This window comes from Lathamus discolor, chromosome 3 (genome assembly GCF_037157495.1).
Source record: "Lathamus discolor isolate bLatDis1 chromosome 3, bLatDis1.hap1, whole genome shotgun sequence".
In the NCBI taxonomy this organism is placed as follows: domain Eukaryota; kingdom Metazoa; phylum Chordata; class Aves; order Psittaciformes; family Psittacidae; genus Lathamus; species Lathamus discolor.
This window is the reverse complement of record NC_088886.1, coordinates 104,203,824-104,222,654: the sequence shown is the minus strand read 5'-3', so window position 1 is coordinate 104,222,654 and position 18,831 is coordinate 104,203,824. Positions and strand designations below refer to the sequence as shown.

General features: G+C 38.0%; 1 protein-coding gene across 1 annotated transcript in view; it reads right to left on the bottom strand.

The window, feature by feature from the left end:
- Positions 1-1,565: 1,565 nt before the first annotated feature.
- Positions 1,566-18,831, bottom strand: part of REEP3 (receptor accessory protein 3) — a 43,241-nt gene continuing 25,975 nt past the window's right edge. Inside the window, exons 3-8 of the mRNA XM_065670946.1 lie at positions 18,372-18,448; positions 17,739-17,859; positions 16,352-16,465; positions 8,962-9,109; positions 6,334-6,485; positions 1,566-5,564 (exon numbers count right to left, since the gene is read on the bottom strand). Of these exons, the coding sequence (XP_065527018.1) occupies positions 5,508-5,564; positions 6,334-6,485; positions 8,962-9,109; positions 16,352-16,465; positions 17,739-17,859; positions 18,372-18,448 (669 nt within the window). The 3' untranslated portion in view covers positions 1,566-5,507. The remainder of the gene's footprint in view (positions 5,565-6,333; positions 6,486-8,961; positions 9,110-16,351; positions 16,466-17,738; positions 17,860-18,371; positions 18,449-18,831) is intronic.

Genomic DNA, 18,831 nt, shown 5'->3' with positions numbered 1-18,831 from the left:
GCACAGCTCACTGAGGAAGCAGTGAGTGCCATGCAACATACAGGATGTTGCGCAGGAAGAGCTAAGTGAGGGTCAAAGTGCTGCTTACCTTGAAACTGTGACAGTTTGGATAAAAGACTTTCTAAATCATTTCTGAGCTTCCTCATCCATGTAGTCACTGTACATTAGCAGGCAGTAGTGAAATCCTAGGCTTTATTGAAGTCCTTATAGTGTCTGCTTCAGGTGCTTTCATGATTCCTACTCTAATTCAGACAGAGCAATCTGCTGCTGAACCTTGGCAACCATAAACAAGACGGGCTCCATTCTGTTCCTGAGCAGATCTACAGAAAGTATGAAAATAATTTTTGAAGTATACTGATTTTAGAGACCTGTTAGGTTCCCCCTCATGTTCAATCGTCTGTTTTCCCACACTGGTGTGGAAAATACAGAACACTTGAAGTCTCAAAAGAACAAAAAAAAAAAAAAAAAAGAAAAAAAAAGTGCCCTAAAAAAACTGTCACCATTGCTGCATCTGCTTAGTCTTGAACATTTTAGCCTAGGACATATGTACCAGCACTATTTTAGAACCACCAGATAATCATTCCTTGAGCAGGTCTTATCAGCATCATGTTAAACAGCAGGACGACAGTTTTTATCCCACATTCACCACTGTTCCTGCTACCTGCAAAACATTATTTGAACAAATAAAGGGGGAAAAAAAAAACCCCACACAAAACCCAAAACAGCATTGTTTTCCGACATCCACAGTTTCTTCAGAGGCTTTGTACGGTATGAATTGTTCTGACATTAGAAATTGAACCACTGCAAGGTCCCTTTACAGTATTTGCTCCTGGGATGTATTTCCATAACACTTCGGAGACAGTAGCAGTAAGTTGTAGTTTTCAAGTCTTCCTCCTCAATTAACCATATCAAGAAAATCTTTCCTTTGAGAAAATGAGTCAGGAAGCCTTGCAAAAAATAAAAAAAAAATAAAAAATCCAGAAAATGTGGTAACAGAGGTTTTTTTGCTTGGGTTTTGCTACAGGTCTTAACAGCTCACTTGAAGGGAGGTTTGAAAAAGGAAAGGCCAAAGTTCATCTACACATCTCCTCCTTTGGGATACCAGAAGAACTCTTTTTGACAAGGAAATACAAACAAAATCTGCCTGTTGGCACAAACAACAGTAAAGCTACATCAGTAAAAGAGGCTAGCGTTTGAAATAGTTAGATTTAAAAAAAAACCCAACAAAAATACGCAAGAAAATCCAGCAGTTCCCCAGGACGCTATGCAGTCTTGGGAGACTAAGCACCTTAGTTTTACTCTGAATTGAACATGTAATCAAAATAAGCAAGGCTACACCATTTTCAAGTTGCCTTTAGCACACGAAGTTTCATTTAAGTCTAAATCAGCATCAAGCTCCACAGCAAAACCTCTATGACAACTTACTTGTACTTCAAACAATTTCAAAGTCTCTTCAAAGTTCAGAGCAGTTCTTTCAGTACTGGATTAATTGTAATAAGTAATAGAATATAGATTACAGTGATTGCTTTGTTAATTGTATTTCAGGTAATAAAATATCCACTGCATCCTGCTCAAAGCAGCATTTATTAAAGATAGTATCAAGATAAGTCAATGCATAATGAAGCTTTCCCTCCTACAAATATGTAAACAAGTTGACAGCAAGTTATTATTACAATATAAAAATTAAAGCTTACATTGCATTTTTTGTAAAGCTACTAACTTTAGTCTTAATGTAGACAGTCTCTGGTCTGTAGCATTTAAAAATATGAGTTCTTGAAAAGTGTTAAAGTATCACCTTTGCACATACAGATTTCTGTAGAAAAATACTTAAAAGACCAACTTCCCATTAATAAAAGCCACACCAAAAATAAAGCACATCTTTTGTCATGAACAGTGTGTTAAATGCATCTAGCATTTACTCCATCAGTCTGTTTAACCAAATTATATTCTGCTCATTTTAAAATTAGTTTGCAAAAAATTATCTTGGATAATATTCAGTTATTTTCAGATAACAAAGCAATTAGCATCAAGTAGCTAATATTGGCAATTACCTTGCAATCAGAGTCTGAGCAAAGCTTACTTGCAACTGAGGCCATTGATTTAATCATCATCATCACAAGATGTGTATTTTACCATGTACAGTAGGCTCTTGCTAAGAAATCTGAGTTAGTTCAGATGTATTTTGGAAAGGCTCGAAACCTTCATATGGTTTAGCAAGCAATACACATTCTCTTTTAAAGCACCTTTTGACCTCTATGTTCTTCTTTCACTATATTAACAGTCCTGTTAGTGGCAGTCAGTTACTTCTCAGGAAACGCTCTGTTCATAAGATTACATAATTTGACATGAACTACGTTTTACACTTGAAAACCAAAAACAATGTTAAGTTTAATTTTGATTTTTTGGTTTAACATTTTTCCAAGAAGTTTACTGGCAAAAGCTAGACTTTTGCAGCTAAGGCAAAAAAGTTTAAAAGATTATGTAATATTTCAAAACCAAACTAAACTAAATTCAACAAGCAGAGAGAAATACAGGATCATTCGGATGAAAGCTAATCATGCCATTGCGCTCTGCCAAGCATCAGCTGACAATGAACAACAAGGGGAAACACAAACAAAACCAAACCTTAAAATAATATAGTGAACCGGTTTCAGGATGAATTCAAAGAACAAAATCAAGCTATCAAGAGATTTTTACAGTAGGGTATTAGACCAAAAAAAACCCACTGGGAAAACACTGGAAGTTTTATCACTTAAGATAGTATCTGAGAGAACACATGTACATTTATATGCAAACAGTAATGATATGAGTAATACTGCCAGCTTTCCTAGTTTCATGCATAGTTCAGAAAAAAAGAGTTTATTTAGCCTTAGTCACTATTTCATTAGCAAGTTAAGTTTGCCATAAGTTATAGCCTCAAGTACCTAGCGACACACAGAGCAACATACTGACCATGAGTGTGGTAGAGCCTAAACTACTCAAATGATCTCTAGTCCTGGAAATGTGAGAAGAACACAAGTCCTGAAACAGGATCTACACCAACCTGTAACAGGAACTGTAATTCTGAAAGAAGGGCTTACCCTGCTCATTCATGCAGGATTCTGATTTGTAGAAAGATGACAATTTCACTGCCATGCTTGCCAATAAAACAAACACGATGCATTAAAGCAAGATGTGGCAACACGTGCCCAAGGAGGACACTCAACTGGATAGTAAGGGTTAAGGGATACCACACAAGGCCCAGGTCAGTCTAATTTTCAGAGCAGGGTGAGATGCAATACAAAAGCCTCAGTTTCCTCTAAGGTCTTACATACTTAAACACACAGACAGCCCTTCCCTACACCCAGGGAAACAGATGAGAAACACAAACATTCCTGGGACACAAGTGATAAACCACTTCATCTCATCACTGCCTTCCCCACAGACAGCAGCTCTTTATAAAAGCTTGCAGTTTTGCACAAATTGCAGTTTTGGCTAGAGGATAGGATTTTTGCACTACATTCATTTTGCAGAGAGCAGCCTTCCTGTCTTCTGGTACGAAACTGCGTCTTCGAGTGAGTAATACAAGCTTTGGCCTTTAATCAGACATGGACCATCGCAACTTCTTGATAAAGCATTTAGCTTCTTTGTAGATGCTGAAAGCACTGCACCAACATTATTGTTATATTTGACCAAGGCTTTGCACTAGGCTTACAGATGCCTACCAACAACAAATTGAGTTACACAATGCCAATACAGAGCAGCTGCATTTTTAGCCATATAACTGAAACCCTGGCCCAAAGTTCTCAGAAGACTACTTCAAAAGCTAGTATATATTAACAGGCCATTAAGTGTGTACCAACAGTGAACCCCCTATAGCTGTAATATAAACAAGAACAGTGGCAGACCCAAGCCTTAGGCGTATGTTTAAAAACACTGCAGTAGACTTGCAGACAACTGTCATACCTGCTGAAAGGCTTAAGGACTGTAATCCAAGAGCCAAGGATAAGAAGGGTCACACACACATCATTTTCTCTTCAAGAACAGTTAACACCATCTCTCCCCATGCCAAGTAATAAAATGCTATCTATGAAAAGTGTTTTCTCCTGAATCCACAGCAGTCATGTAGTCAAACAGAAAACTACGTCAGCCTAATTCTCAGAACTGCAGAAAATAGAACCAAAGGGGACCTCAAAAAGTCATTTTGACAAGTGTCTGCCTTGAATGACATTCCAAAATTAATCGCGTGCAAACGGTTATGCCGTGGGACTCTAGGTTATAAAATGGCTGTCTAAATCAGCTAGTTTTTTAGAAAGGGCTATTTCTATGTAAATATTTTAGTAATAACTTTAGTAATAAAAGTACTACACAGCCAATATTAGACTCCACATATATATGAAATATACACACATACATGTTCTAATATATACATATATTCATTCTTAAAGCAATGCTAAGTAAAACCAAACCAGGGCCTGAATATCTATCATATATGACTTCATGTCAGCATGACTTCTAATACACAGCTGATGGGCTGATCAGATCCCTGAGGTCTATCACTGGAATTGCTGCTAGTTTGACTTACCACAATTTTAACCAAAAACTGACCTAAATCATGTAATATATCTCTAGGTAAAGGAGAAAGAAAGACACAAACAAAACAAAACAAAACCCACCCACATAGACAAAAAACCACACAGCCTTGTAATATATAGAAAGGCACCTGATAATATCGCTGTTAGTAGCAATTATCTACAGCATCCTAAGTGTACATAAGCAATCAGGATAAATTAAAATAAGATCATGAAATACAAGAATTGCTGGCATTCAAAAGATAAGTCTGACCTACCTAAGAAGTCATTAAAACGACATGTGCAGCTGTAAATCAGTAAGTGTGCAAAACTATGTAGTTTTGCATAAAGTGCTAAAAGTACCCTCAGTTTGCACCTATTAGTGTTATGTAAGTTTGTTAAGCTTGGCAATACAATGCAAAAAGATGATAATCTTAAAGATTTACCATATCTACCTTGTCTTTCCTCTCCCTTCCCTACCATCATTGACCATCCTTTAAACTGAACATTTTTAAATTACACAAAAGCCTTTTCAGGAATTGTAGTTTAGAAAAATATTTCAAGTATGTCTGTTTTTCTATGCAACTTGGGGGTACTTTGGGTTCAATTTTCACAAGTTCCAAATACTTACAACTTCTGCTAATTCATTTGGAGTTGTAATTATTTTTGTCAGTTCAGTACCTCTGGAAAAAGACTGTTTCCTGTTACTCATTTAACTCCTATTTAAGAAGTGCTGAAATCCATATTACGACTTGTCCAGATTTAAGTCTAAGCAACAAGCAGTTACAGAAAAGCAGAGTAGCACTTTATCTGACCATTCAGGTTCATAAAACCAAGTCCTACCATATCTATTCATATAGTCATTATATGAATCATACACACATCTTAATCACTTGACACACTGAATTCAAGTTATTATAATACAGCAGTTTGTCTTGCAGGCACTGTGCAATACAGTTAGAAGTATACAGCGGGTCTCTTCTTTACTCTGTATTTCAGTGATCCATACCGTATCTGAGGGAAAACAGAAATTAAAACAAAGAGTTGAGATCACTTCAGGCAGAAATATTATTTACCTCTCTGCTAACCCAATCTAGTAAGCATCTTTAAATGTGCTTTGGACACTCCACAGTTTCAGTAAAAGAATCTGCCTATGACTGAACTAGATATAGTTTCAACAGAACTGGGCAAAATAGGTAAGTCTCTACTGTTTTCCTAGAATTACCCCAAAAGTTTTTGTAAGATTCCATAGAGATTTATCTTGAAGTATCCTTAAATCGTGTGAAACATGTGAATATAAAGCACTTGGAATCTACATAGAACCTACCACAAAGAACCTTCTCTTTGTGGCTTAAAGTCAAAGCAGACTATATGTCTATGGGAACTAAAAATTTCTGAGTCTCCAATAATCCAACTGATCACCAGATGTTTAAAGCGTGCAAAACCAAGACACACAAATGCAGATGACAATATCACCATCTACATCCCTTTCAAGGTAAGCAGTTCCTGAAGCCTGGGCTTGGTGACGCCAGAATTAGCATTACAAGTGCAGAGTCCATGTCATCTCCTTACCCTTTTTCCTCGCTTAGCTCTTCTTGCTCATGTTTTTCCCATAAACACCCCAAAGTACAAAAACTCCAAGCTCTGATATTGTTACCACATAATTCCTTCTCTATTTAGCATTCTACAACCCAGTTATCATTGATAAATCCTCTAAGATTTAGGAAAAAGTCAAGGTACATTGCTAAAACCAGACTCAATACTTAACCAAGATTATACTTGCCTCTTTACGGCCTTTAATACTTTTCACAGATTTCATGCTCTGAGTTCTTCGAAGGCCTCTCTGAGCAAACATTTCATCCTCTGAATGTGTCCCCTCCATCTCTTCATCTGTTTTATCATCTCCAGGATTTTTTTCCAGTGCAGATTTGTAACCTTTAAAAAACAGTTTTATAACAATGTTTTACAAGAAGTAACTGTAACTTTTAGATGTCTAAGAAAGCCAGGAGTTGCATCTTTAGCACACATCCTTTATACTTTTAAACAATACAATCAGTCTGCCGGCTGTTTCGAAACAGTGAAGCACCTTGTCTGCCAGGAGCTTGTTAACTTACAGTTCTGCCACTTGTAAGTAACAAGCCACTTTGTGCCATAGGCATGTAATGCAGTGGTTCCCCAATTGTCAAAATTCAAACCATCAGCCTGCTACCATCTTCTGCTTTACACTGAACTGCAAAAACCTCAATGGTCATCTTGACAAGCACTTAAGGTTTTTAGCCACAATCCCCATAGGAGGAGTGTTTGACAGAATGATCTTTAAAGGTCCCTTCCAATCCAAAGCGTTCTGCGATTCATAGGCTCTTTCTTCCACTTGCACACCTCTGGTTACTTAATACCGAAGTCCTTTTCAGATGGATACAATGTCAAAGTAGTTACTAGTAAGGGTTGTTTACATCCTGCGAAAATAGGACCAAGATTATTACCAAAGCTTCTCTCTAGAGGGCGCAAACTGCTTAAAAACACGTCCTGAGAAGATCCTTGGGGTCCAAAAGCCCGCAATCCCCATCATAGACATATCATAAAGCCCCCAAATGTAGTCTGTTTCTTTCCCCCTCGCCAAGCCCTCCTTTTATAAGGCCATACCAAAATCTACAAGATGTAACAGTTAGGGACGCCGTTTAGACTTCAAACCCAACTTCATTTAGGCACATTTCATCTTAAGCCAGTTTCCGTTAGGCTTATATAGATTCTTTTCCTTTGTTCATTTCTTTTTTTTCCTGTAATTGGAATGACAATCACCCACTTCACAGCTACTTCACAGAGACTTGAATCTTCTGCCATTGTATAGACAACATGTCTCTGCCTCCAATACAGTTTCAATTCATCTTTTTCAATATGGAAGATTTAAATCACATCCTAAGTATGTTTGCAGGGAAACCAGTACTGCTTTAACTCTAACACCTCTTCTGATGCATCAAAAACATATTTACCTTCTTCACAGCAAGCATACTGGCAGCTCGGTCATCCTATTATCAATGTCCTTCTACAACCAAGTCTTTCCAGCTAATTTGCAAAGGACCTCCCAGCTCAGACAAAAACACCAAACATTCTGCTAAGCGTAACAAAATACTGCTACACAGTGCTCTTAACTCTGTCCATGGTTTGTTCTTTTTTTAAATCTCTAATGCTGAAAAGAATTCTAAGAAATCAGAAAAGGCATACTCCAGATTCAGGTCCTGAAGTAGAAAGAATCAAGTTAAACTAGCTCTAAGCTCACATTTTGACATGTGAGATTGAACCTTACAAGCAGTGGTTATTTACACCATATAAACTACTAGCTTTTGGTTTTTGGGTTGTGGGTTTGTTTTTTTTTAATGGAGTTTTGAGCATTTCCAAGCTATTTCAGAAAGATAACTAATGGTCTGTTACTGAGGAATAGCCCCTGCAAAACAGCTGCAGTGACATCATTCCTAAGGCACTAGATAAATTCATGGGCTGTACGCCACAGCTAGTGCCCCCTGCCTTTACGCTGACCCGCACAGGATTACCTTCTGGGCTCAATTAACAGTGCACCTTAGGGCCATTCAGGTGTCCATTTGTTCCTCAGAAACACCATGGGCTATCATTCAATTCCTGGAATTCCTTGTACTCTACAAGGATCACTCATTCCCTAAACAGAGGAATGAGAAGACATGATGGGCTTAGGTGAAAAGAAACAGAACTATTTCTTTTGTGGGAAATAACTACTTTACAGTGTAGCTTCACCATTTAAAAAGGTACAATTGACAGCCTTCCACTGAAACCTTCCTTCAAAGATCACAGACTCAAAGTGATGATGATAACAAATGTAAAAATAAAGTAAGACTAATAATAAAAGTATCTCTACAAAAATATTGCTCATCACACAATGCACCATCAGCTTTTGAGCACTGATGTGTATCAGTCCATTATGCCATCTTAATGCCTTAATTATTCCTATCACCACAAGCCATTTCACCTTTTGAACTACCGTTAAGACCTACTGAATTAATTTCCATTAATTTTCTCTTCAAAGTTTATTGAGCTTTCATAAATTTTCATGTTAACATTTTGTACATTTGTCACAGAAACACCACTTAATCACATATTTTTCTACTTCCAATTAAGCTTTGGCAAGGAGTTCTCACCACTAATTGGCATAAGTTAGGAGTAACGGTATGACTACACATTTAGTGGCTGCAATAAGAAAATAATTCAGGCAGAATTTCCTCAACTGTCACGATATATCTTGCTCAAGTCAACTCTGTTTAAGTGTACTGTAATTCTTAGAGGCCTTTTCCATTTCTACAAGGAATAAATGTATTTCTGATTTACCACTTCTGTCTTCAATAAATTATTCTTTTAGCTAGGAAAAGAAAAGATACATATTTACCTGAAGATTCACTTGCAGAGGCTCTGGTTTTCTTTTTTGATTCTGGTAATGTCTGATATGGTCTCTGTCCCACTGGCTCATCTCCTTGTATAGTAGTCAAATCATGCATACTGAAACTTCTCAGTTTCTCAGTTATGGCACCTTGACTCTGAAATACAGCAACAATATCTTTGAAAACAAAGCAGAGGTTTAACTTCGCTATTCAATTTGGGTTAAGATGCTTAAGCCCATGCTTCCTTTTCCACTATAAAATTCATTTAACATAAGCATGCAACAGATTTGCCTTTGCTTTACTGCTTTAACTCAGGCTTAACTGTATATTGCTCATGGATGAAAAGGTTACAGAAACTAGCAGTTTCGTTAAAAATGTCTCATTTCACTCCTTTAATCTGAGCAACTCAAGGTTTTTTTGATGAGGCAAAGTGTTTCAAGGTGAGGTGGGGGGGAGGGCAGGACACAGCACACATCAAAAACACTGGATTCACTTCAAACATGGTATTTCTCCGGTAGTGCTAGGTATTGTGACAGTGTGTTTAACACTTCCGGTTTTAAAAGTGTCGTTGAAGATAAGGATATCCGCTATTTCATATTTTACACTCCATGAATCTGAATATGCATGTGTTAAAAATACACTCTGCAACATTAACTCAACTGAGAAACTGGCAGCACAACAACAGCTCTAGTTGTCAGAAACCTGAAACCACAAACCAAAGAGGTTCTGCCTGGACTATAGGCTACCAAGTTCTCATACTAACGTAGCTATACTGGCATAATCCCAGCCCAAAATCTAATGCTATAGGTAAGAAGAGATGACCACATTTGGACATAAGTGTTGTATTTCTTCTCTGATTGGCTTTATACCTTTTCTACCTGGGACATACAGAAAGTTACTCTTTGGAAAGAATGGTCATCAAGCAGCTTTTCATCTTGCATCAGATAATGCTGTTACTAAAGCACTGAAGATTAGTTTATTGTATAAGCAACAAAAAGTGCAAGCACATTACTCAATGTCATGTTAAAATAACATTTCATTCTTTCCTTTCTGGCATATGAGTAAAAAAATAACTGTTTCAGAAGTTTAACATGCCTATGCCTCAATTCTCCTTTGAGCAAGGGTTCAAGATTTCATTTCATTCTTACAAATGAAACAACATTCTTTCATTCTTAAAAATGAAGCTTTTAAGTGAAAATCCTCATTTGAGCAATATGTTAGCTGGCAGCAGCAGCAATCCATACACCTTTCTCTGCAACAGTACAAGCGTAAGGCAGTTCTTGCACCACTGGCCACAGGCATTTGCTCCCACCCTCATGTCAACTCTTTGCACATGGTAGACCAGCATGCTAAATTATTACATATTAAAAATAGCTATGTGAAGTGAAGAGACAGTACTGATACTCCTTAAGCTTACACGGCTACCAAAGGGGGGGTGGGGGTGAAGGGGCAGGGGGAGGAAAGGAACTTAATATTAATTTTCTAATGACTAGTAATTAGTACAGCATGTAAAACTAGGTGTGCTCCACAGGCCATAAGAACTTTAATTCTTGCAAAACCATTCATACATTGCCACTAACCAGTAACAAAAGAAGGTTTTTGTATGAGAGAAGTAGAAGCCTTTCCTTTCCTAGTTCTTCCTACATACATGTAGAATGACTGATGGGTCTCAAGAACATAACTACAGCTCACCTTTTGAGTTAAAATGCACTACGGACAACATGCAGTCTGCATGTAAACTACTGTAGAAATTCTTAAGTTAAATTTATTCCCTAAAAGGGCTTATTTAGGGTAGGTCTGCCCTGCCTTAAGCCAGGAATCCTGCCCTTCCACTATTCCACCTCTTGCATTGAAAAGCATTTGCACAGGAAACCAAATCAGGAACTGGCTATGCCTAAGAACTTACAGTCAGCTGCTAGCATACTATAGCAGAGAACTGGAGAGACAGGACTGCTTCTTTTGACAAGTAACAGCTCACAGTATCTGCTACAACACATAAGACAGTTGATCAGTCTATAGCGACTGTGTGAAGATAAACAACTGGACTCAGGTTTCCATCACTGAACACTTATGAAAGTATAAGATGGATTCAGTTAGTTCTCAGCAGAATCCATAGAAAAAATTAGGCACAACCCTGCTCACTAAGCGTGGACATAATCCTGGATTCTTACAGAAGCAGAGATGTAAAAAGACACACCTGCCTAATAGTTGCACAGTGAGTTCATTCACTATCTTACACACTACAAAAAGACATGGAAATTGTACCAGATAATGTAATTAAAATTATAAATAACTAACATGCTAAGAAGTCACATTATGAGCCTGAATTTCCTATCCCATCATAAATATAGCGGCCAGATCCAAGCTAAAAACATTCAGTCTTATTTTTCAGTGCAGCTTTTGGATACAGGATTTTGTTCTTTGAAGAGGAGGGAAAAAGTCAACTATGTGCCATAAAACAACATTGTTTCCTTCACTGCACTCCTGCTGAGGCTAGAGCTCCTGTGGTGTGCTGCCTCACTCAAGAAGGAGGAACAGATTCACACAATGTGCCCTTCATTCCAAAACTACTTACCAGGATGGAAGGTTTTTCTCAAGTTGCACACAGCAAATGTTAAGAAGTTTGAAAGGATACATATACAAATAACAGACATAGCACACACATGCATACCAAGAGCCACAGTAGGAATGGGGACTGCATAACCACTGCTGTACTGCATAGTCATGGTCACATGTTATACTAATCCTATGCAAGCACTCCCTACAGTCTCCCTCCGTCTCCTGCCTGAATGCAGTCTCCATCCCAACCCTACAAAGATCCAGTCTAGCCAAATCAAGATTAATTTCTACTTCACACCACTGCAGATCAGCTGGAAGCCACATTTTAAGGTGTTTTGTGTGTTTCAATTATGAAAAGAAAAAAAAAAAAAAGGCGCAACAAAACCCAACACATCACTATGCTCACACAGCACTTAAGATTTACAAAGATCCTTCCCCATGCCCAGAAGCAGCAGGTAATTGCTTTCTGCTGAAACAAAGCATTCCTGATCTGGATTACCATCAGCTCAGAATGAATGGCTGAAAAATACTCAATACCCTCTATTGCAGGAAATGTGAAAGTAACATGCTATTTAGAATATTAATGCATTAAGAAATTTGGTATCTTGTTTCAAAGCTAAGAGAGTTACTAGTCAGAGCTTGGAAGGAAGATGTTTGCCCACAAAACAGAAAGTAGAGCAATCCAATTGCAGGTGGACCTGAAAGGGGATCTCCCACATCCACACTCATGCCATGGGCACGACAGCAGCAATCACCTCTCCCCTGCCATACACAGAGCCCCAGCATGCTGCTCACAAGAAGATGACAGAGCAGTTGGCCACACCTGGACTGGTGTCCCATTATTTCAACAGTTCCTACCAGTAAGGAAGAAACACAGCAGGCTGCATCCAGCCCAGAGGCTGCCAACTAAATTACACTACAAAAGATTGAGACACACACAGCTACAATGCAGGCAAAGAAAAGCACAGAACAATTTCAGTGCTCAAGTATCTATGTAAGTGAATGCTCAAGAGATGAACCACAAAATTTGTGTTATCTGAAACAAAAAGCAGGTCTTAAAGAATGAGTTTATTTACTCAACAGTATTTCCTAAAACATACAAAACACTTTTGAGAGACCACATTCATTAGAAGTGACCAACCTGAAACACTAATTAAAGTTGTAATAGGTTTCTAAATCCAGTTTTTTATAAATATAGCCTACTTAAGAGACTCCTTTTGAGACTACTCAGACTCTAGTAAGCTATTAGTATGCAGTCTCATCAGCTGACCCTCATATATGAAATGCCATTCTCTATTTTGTTACTGAGCATGTATTTTTATAGTCTATATGCTTAACCCAGGGAAGTTGCTCTAACCAGACACCACACAGCCTCTACTGCAGGGACTCTTGTTGCTTAAATTGGACTTGCACCCCCTCAGTGGTCAGGATCACTGAATAAAAGCTGCTTGCCTTCATTGGACAAGTTCTCAATGGACTCCGCAGCCACAGAAATGCTTGGAGCTTTGTAGCTACAGAGCTGCAGTGTGCAGCATCCACATTCCCAGCTGTTCTCTCCCTGATCCAATCAGAGCTGACAGGGAATGACTTCTGTTCCCTCTCAACCTGGAGAGGGACTGCTGTCCCGTGAATGACCTCTGCAGCATGCCAGGCAGTTCCAGCAGGGAGGAGGGATGAAAGCAGTACTGCTAGTGAGCTGAGCTGTTCGTACTGATACTGGCTGTATGCCACAGCTGGCTGCAAGATACCTCCTTCCTCTGCCATGCCCTGAGTGGGAAGAAGAGAGGAAGTCTGTACAAGGCCTTTAGACTAATATTCAACCAGCAAAGAGGCAGCAGAATCAGGATGACTCAATGACATACAGAAACACAGCCCTCAAAATATATTACCATCACCACCACCAAATACTACTTTACAAATGAACAATAATTGTGTGGCCTCATTAAGAAGGCCAGTGCACATCACAGCTTAATCAGCAGCTGTCCCACATGTGGTGATACAGAAACCAGTTTTCGCTAGTGACTCGAAAAGTCAGAATTTATGCATTGGCAAAAACTGGAATGGACAGGTAACTAGGACCCCAGAAGATCTGGAAAGCAGATGCATCAAAATACAAGATATATCAGTGGAACTTAGTGTTGTAGATACAATTTCCACATATCCATATAGTATTGAGCTGAAAGAGCTCCAACAACTTTCCTGTCATTAAAAGGCATCTTGTTGATTATTTTATATCCCAAATAAAATTTTTATTAATAAACAGGAAAAGTCAGCCCAGACCATACTTCATCTCAAACTTCTGAAAGTGGGATTTTACAAAGATTTGTTTTCTGACGATAAATTAAGTAACACAATTTATTTTGTTAATGCATGATATTTAGCAGGTTTTGAAACACTAAGTTTTACGTGAACAGCGGCTAACTAGTGCCAGCTAAAAATATCAGCATAGGAATGTAAGTTATAAGCCATGACTCCTGCCAATTACATTTCAACTTAACTACAGTGGAACAGGTTTAAACCTATGTCAAATTTCAGTAGATTGACCTGGTTGTCTGCTCCAGCCTCCCCTACAGAGCCAACTAGCCTTTTAATTCCTATGACAGCCCCTGAAGTAAACCACTCTTTCCCACACTTCATCCCGAAAATATTCCAGAGAATTTCAAGCAATTTAATAACCCTCCAAGCTAGCATAAGCAGACATTGTAGTGCCTTTTGCTTGGACACTTTAGTGAACAGAAGCTTTCTCTGGAGCTCTTGTGTTTAGCCTCCCACATTCTCTACTCCTAATTTAAGATCTGTCAGAATAAGCATGCCTGCTCCTGAGAAGTGATGAAAGTGTGTCTCCTTACCATCAAAACTGATCCCACTAGTAGGATTCCATTCCTGAAATCCTATAGCATGCTCCAGCAGCTCATGCTGAAGGAATAATCTTTTCACCTGCTGGAGGCAGCAGTCAGCTCTTGAAAAACAGGGAAAAAAATCAGGAACACATGCATTGTCTCCATTTGCTTGCATGGAGCAGTCACGCTCAGATTTTTGGAATGACAAGCTAAAGTTTAACATGCCAAAATACAGATTTTGAGAGAGTCTCCTCTTTCATACTGTTTAAATATCACGTCTATTTTAGGTCTTCAGTATTGTGGTGGTCGTTTTGCCCAAGCATCTCATCTGCACTGAACTAATTCTGTACAAACATTCATGAGCATGTTTAACAAGTTTTAACAAATACAGCAGGCACCTTGCCAGTCACAGCTGAATGGCAATGAAATCTAAACACACACATTTAGGAAAAAGTTACTCATTATTTCAGTAGAAAGTGGGAGGAGATATTTATGTTTTTTATTTAACAATATTTCTGTAACACCATAAGGATTAACAACAAATAGAAAAAAATCTTAGCCAGACAGCCAGCCACAAGGAAAACTTAAGTATAATTACAGGTGCACACTGTAATAAATTATAATTTGCTGTTTGGCAAAGAATTTGCATTTTAGCATTTAGCCTAGTTCTTAAACATTTTCCCCAGTTGAGTACTTGAAGATTTTGTTTGTTAGGTTTGCTTGGGCAGGGGGTGGGGGGTGAGCAGTGTCCTTTTTTTTTAATTGCCTTTTTTCACTATTAATACTTTCATTCCTTTAGAGGTGTACTCCATTTCTTTCTAAGTTATTTCATGCCTCGAGGCTATACTGAAAGTTCAAATACCAAAAAAGAACCGGTGATCAAATTGAATCATATTCTTAGTATCTTAGGCTCATTATGTCCATGTTTTAAACTGCCATTAAGTGCCATTTTATGTTGCCACACACATATATCTTTAAAAAGAGAGAGAATGGACAAACAAGAAATGCACGACTTTTCCCAAACATTTTTGAGACAGCATTTGAAAATGTAGGTTTTTAGAGATGTCTTCGATTCAGAAGGTAAGAAGTTCACATACAAGCACAGAAATACAAGTTAAATGCTAGCTGTACATACTTTGACATTCAGGAACCTCTACACAGACCAGCTTTCTGTCATCTACCAACAGCGTTCAGGTTTCCAGCCCTGTTACTATGAACACAGCAGTTTCATTAATTCCCAGGAAGAAATTTATCCTGATTGCCTTAAAACTATCATTTAACTAATTATACTGATCTTTCTTTCCAGACTTATTTTTTGTGTTTCGGTTTAAACTGAAGTTATACCCCTTTTGTGGGCCACAGAGTGCTTACAATCTTACTTGTAACCTTGTATTTTGTTTAGTTTTTCTCTGAGATTCAACTGAAGGCCATGAGTTTTGTAGGCACAATGACAGGTTACTTCATGATTTCATGGAAATTGGACAAAGCAAGGGTATGCTAAAGAGTAATATGCAAGCTTATGCTTAGTGTATTAATTTAATAATTCAGCCAACAAGTTGCAAACAAGTTAATGGTGTCAAGATAACTTTTATCTGTGCTAGCAATCTTTCACACCTTACTTCATATGTGGAGTTACCTCAAGTTGATTGGAGAAAAAACAGCAGAAAAGCCAGAAATCCTCTAAATAGTTTGTTTACAAACAAGAAAGCATAACAGAGACAGAAAAGAAACAAGTCATCTTTACAAAAAGCCTGCATAGAAATCTCCATGGTATCTTCTGAGTTACAGCAAACTGATCCCCATTATCGAAGAACAAACTACAAGCCATCTTAAAAAACAAACATAGGATGAGGAGTAGAGGATTGCGACCCTTAAGTTGTGCTCCAGGTTTTCAATACATTTGCAGAATTAATATTTTTGTTAAGGAATGCCAAATCCTCAGTATAATTACACTGGTTTAGATCAAGGAGCAAAGCAATTAATGCAAGCAGAAAGTTACCTTTACAGCTGCTGTCACTGCAGCAGTTGCTGCCAAATTCAACCCTTGCCTTCCAAAATTCACCATGGTCTCATAGCCTCTTTCTTTGGCTTGTACGATGTACTCATCAATCTCCTAAAAACAAAACATACTTGAATTTTAGAGGTCTATGAATAAGAGAGTCAAATTACCCCACAGTATTATTTTTCCATCAATAAAGAACAGAAGGTATCTTTAAGAAAATATTTAACAGAAGAATTACTCTTGCCTTTGTATACTGATGTTTCATTCACTTATAATCTCTCATTTAAGAGGATGTACGGTCAAAGAAGAAGATAAAACAGATAGCTTTTCCCCAGTACACAAACTTGGCAGTTACATAGCAACTTACTTACAGAGAGTAAGCTTAACTTGTAAAGCAAAAGGTCTTCAAGAAATGCTTCAGATGAAATCAGAGAGCTCCTTAGAAAGCAGAGCTGGCTCACAGAGAACATCTGAAGCCAGAGTTCCAACATAGTTATGTACCAAGTGGTAACAACATTTATCCCCAGCTGTGGTAAATGCCTAGAGCTGGAGATTAAGGCTTCAAGGTAGTTCACAACAGCTAGAAGACTACAGGGAAAAATCCCTTTACTTTATGAAGTTGCAAATGGTTTACAGTTCAACCTTCAGAAGGTCAAGATGACCTTACTGTTCATATCAGTGCCTATCATGTAACTACCTGTTTTGCCTAATAAAGGCCAAGCCCAGCACTGACATTTATGAATGCTATTTTTTGTCCTGTGAGGTTTTCCAGTGGTGGTCTTACCACCTTTGCTTATCACTCTTTCCACACATCCAAACAGGATATGGAAAAAGAGCTAAGCAGATCTGTGGCCCTGTAATACTTCGGCTAAAGCTAAATATCCTTTAGCTATTTTCTGTTCCTGAATGGTCTTCCCCTAAACCTCAGTAAAATGTCTCTCCTCCTATCCTGTCAGTTCACGCACCAGATAAGTCAATGTCATTTGTCCTGAGAAATGTTATTACTAGGTTCCACTAGGAAAAGTGGTAACATGAACAGTTGTTAAAACTGCATTCATGCTTCTGCACTAAGTACTGCACATGTTATTCCAGGAGAAAGTCAAACTAAATCACTTCCACTCAACTGGGTTTCCCAAAGTGTACTAGGTAGACCAGAGAACACAAAGCTATGTCAATAGAAAGTAGTACATTGTCTGCTCATGCAAGTCAAACTGAAGCACGTATACGGACAGACATATGCAGTTGTCTCTGCTAGTCCAAGTTTATGCTGCCGGGCAAAACAGTAACATCCTGATTTGCTTTTATCATTTATCTAGCAACAGTTAGTATTTCGGCATATGGTATTTCCATATTAGGCATTAAAATGTGAGAAGTTATTTCTTACCCTTTCTTTAGAAGAAAGAAGTGGGTGGAGAAATTTTCTGTAGATTAAGCTTGCCCCTCTAGTATATGGGGAAAGAAGCCAGATAACAAAAGCTATCTTCAGTTCATAGTACAGTGGAAACCTACAGACAAGTTAAAGGTTGCATGAAATCAACAACTGCATTAAGAAAATGCACGGTAATTAATCACCATTAAGAGATTTCTTCAAAAAACACAATTACATATTCGCATATAGGGTTCTTCACATACAAGAAGTTATATTAGACAAAAATTAAATATGGATTTGTTTTAATTGACTGCAGTGTCATTTAATAAATGGGAACAACTAATAAACTTGCTTTGCATTATACATTCCTGCACAGAGAAATTACAGTCCGTCCTTATAAGAGTTTCATTCTGCTATTCAGTTTCTACAGCAAAGGTGTAAGCTTTATAGTCCCTACTTCCAGTGACACTGTACAGCAAGCTTGGAAACAGATGCTACTCTTAACAAACACCAAGATCTTTTCCTGTGATCAAAAAAAAAGGGACTACCAACAAGCACAACTTCTTTATAAAAATTAACTCACTGCAAATTAAAAACATGAGAAACAAGTATGGTTTCACCCAGAGTTCATAAAAACCAGGCTCTTACCAAGAGACTGTTAGGTCAGTTATTGTTTCAGTAACTGTATAAAGAGCAAACACAATCCAATACATCATCCAGCGGACCTGAAAATAAAAACATCATCAGTAAGAATTCTGATTTCATCTTTATACAGAATACACTACACACCGTACAGTCAGTTCAGAGCTGTCAGAGCAAGACATTCAGCAGCATCTCAGCCTGCATCAACTGGGTTTGAGGTGAAATCTTATGAAGGTCCTAAGGGTTTTCTGGTCTTAAGTAGAACTGGCAGCAACTACAACAAACCAAGTTAAATGGCTGGGTCACAACCTCACCTAGGCTGGCTTCACCTATTTTATTCTGTCATTATAAAGTTTCAGTGATAAGAAAAGAAAAAGCACTGCAAAGACCACTATATTATCACAAGTATGCAGTGCAATTCCCACTGTAGCACTAAAGGATATTTCACTCTCTTCCACACTCATCC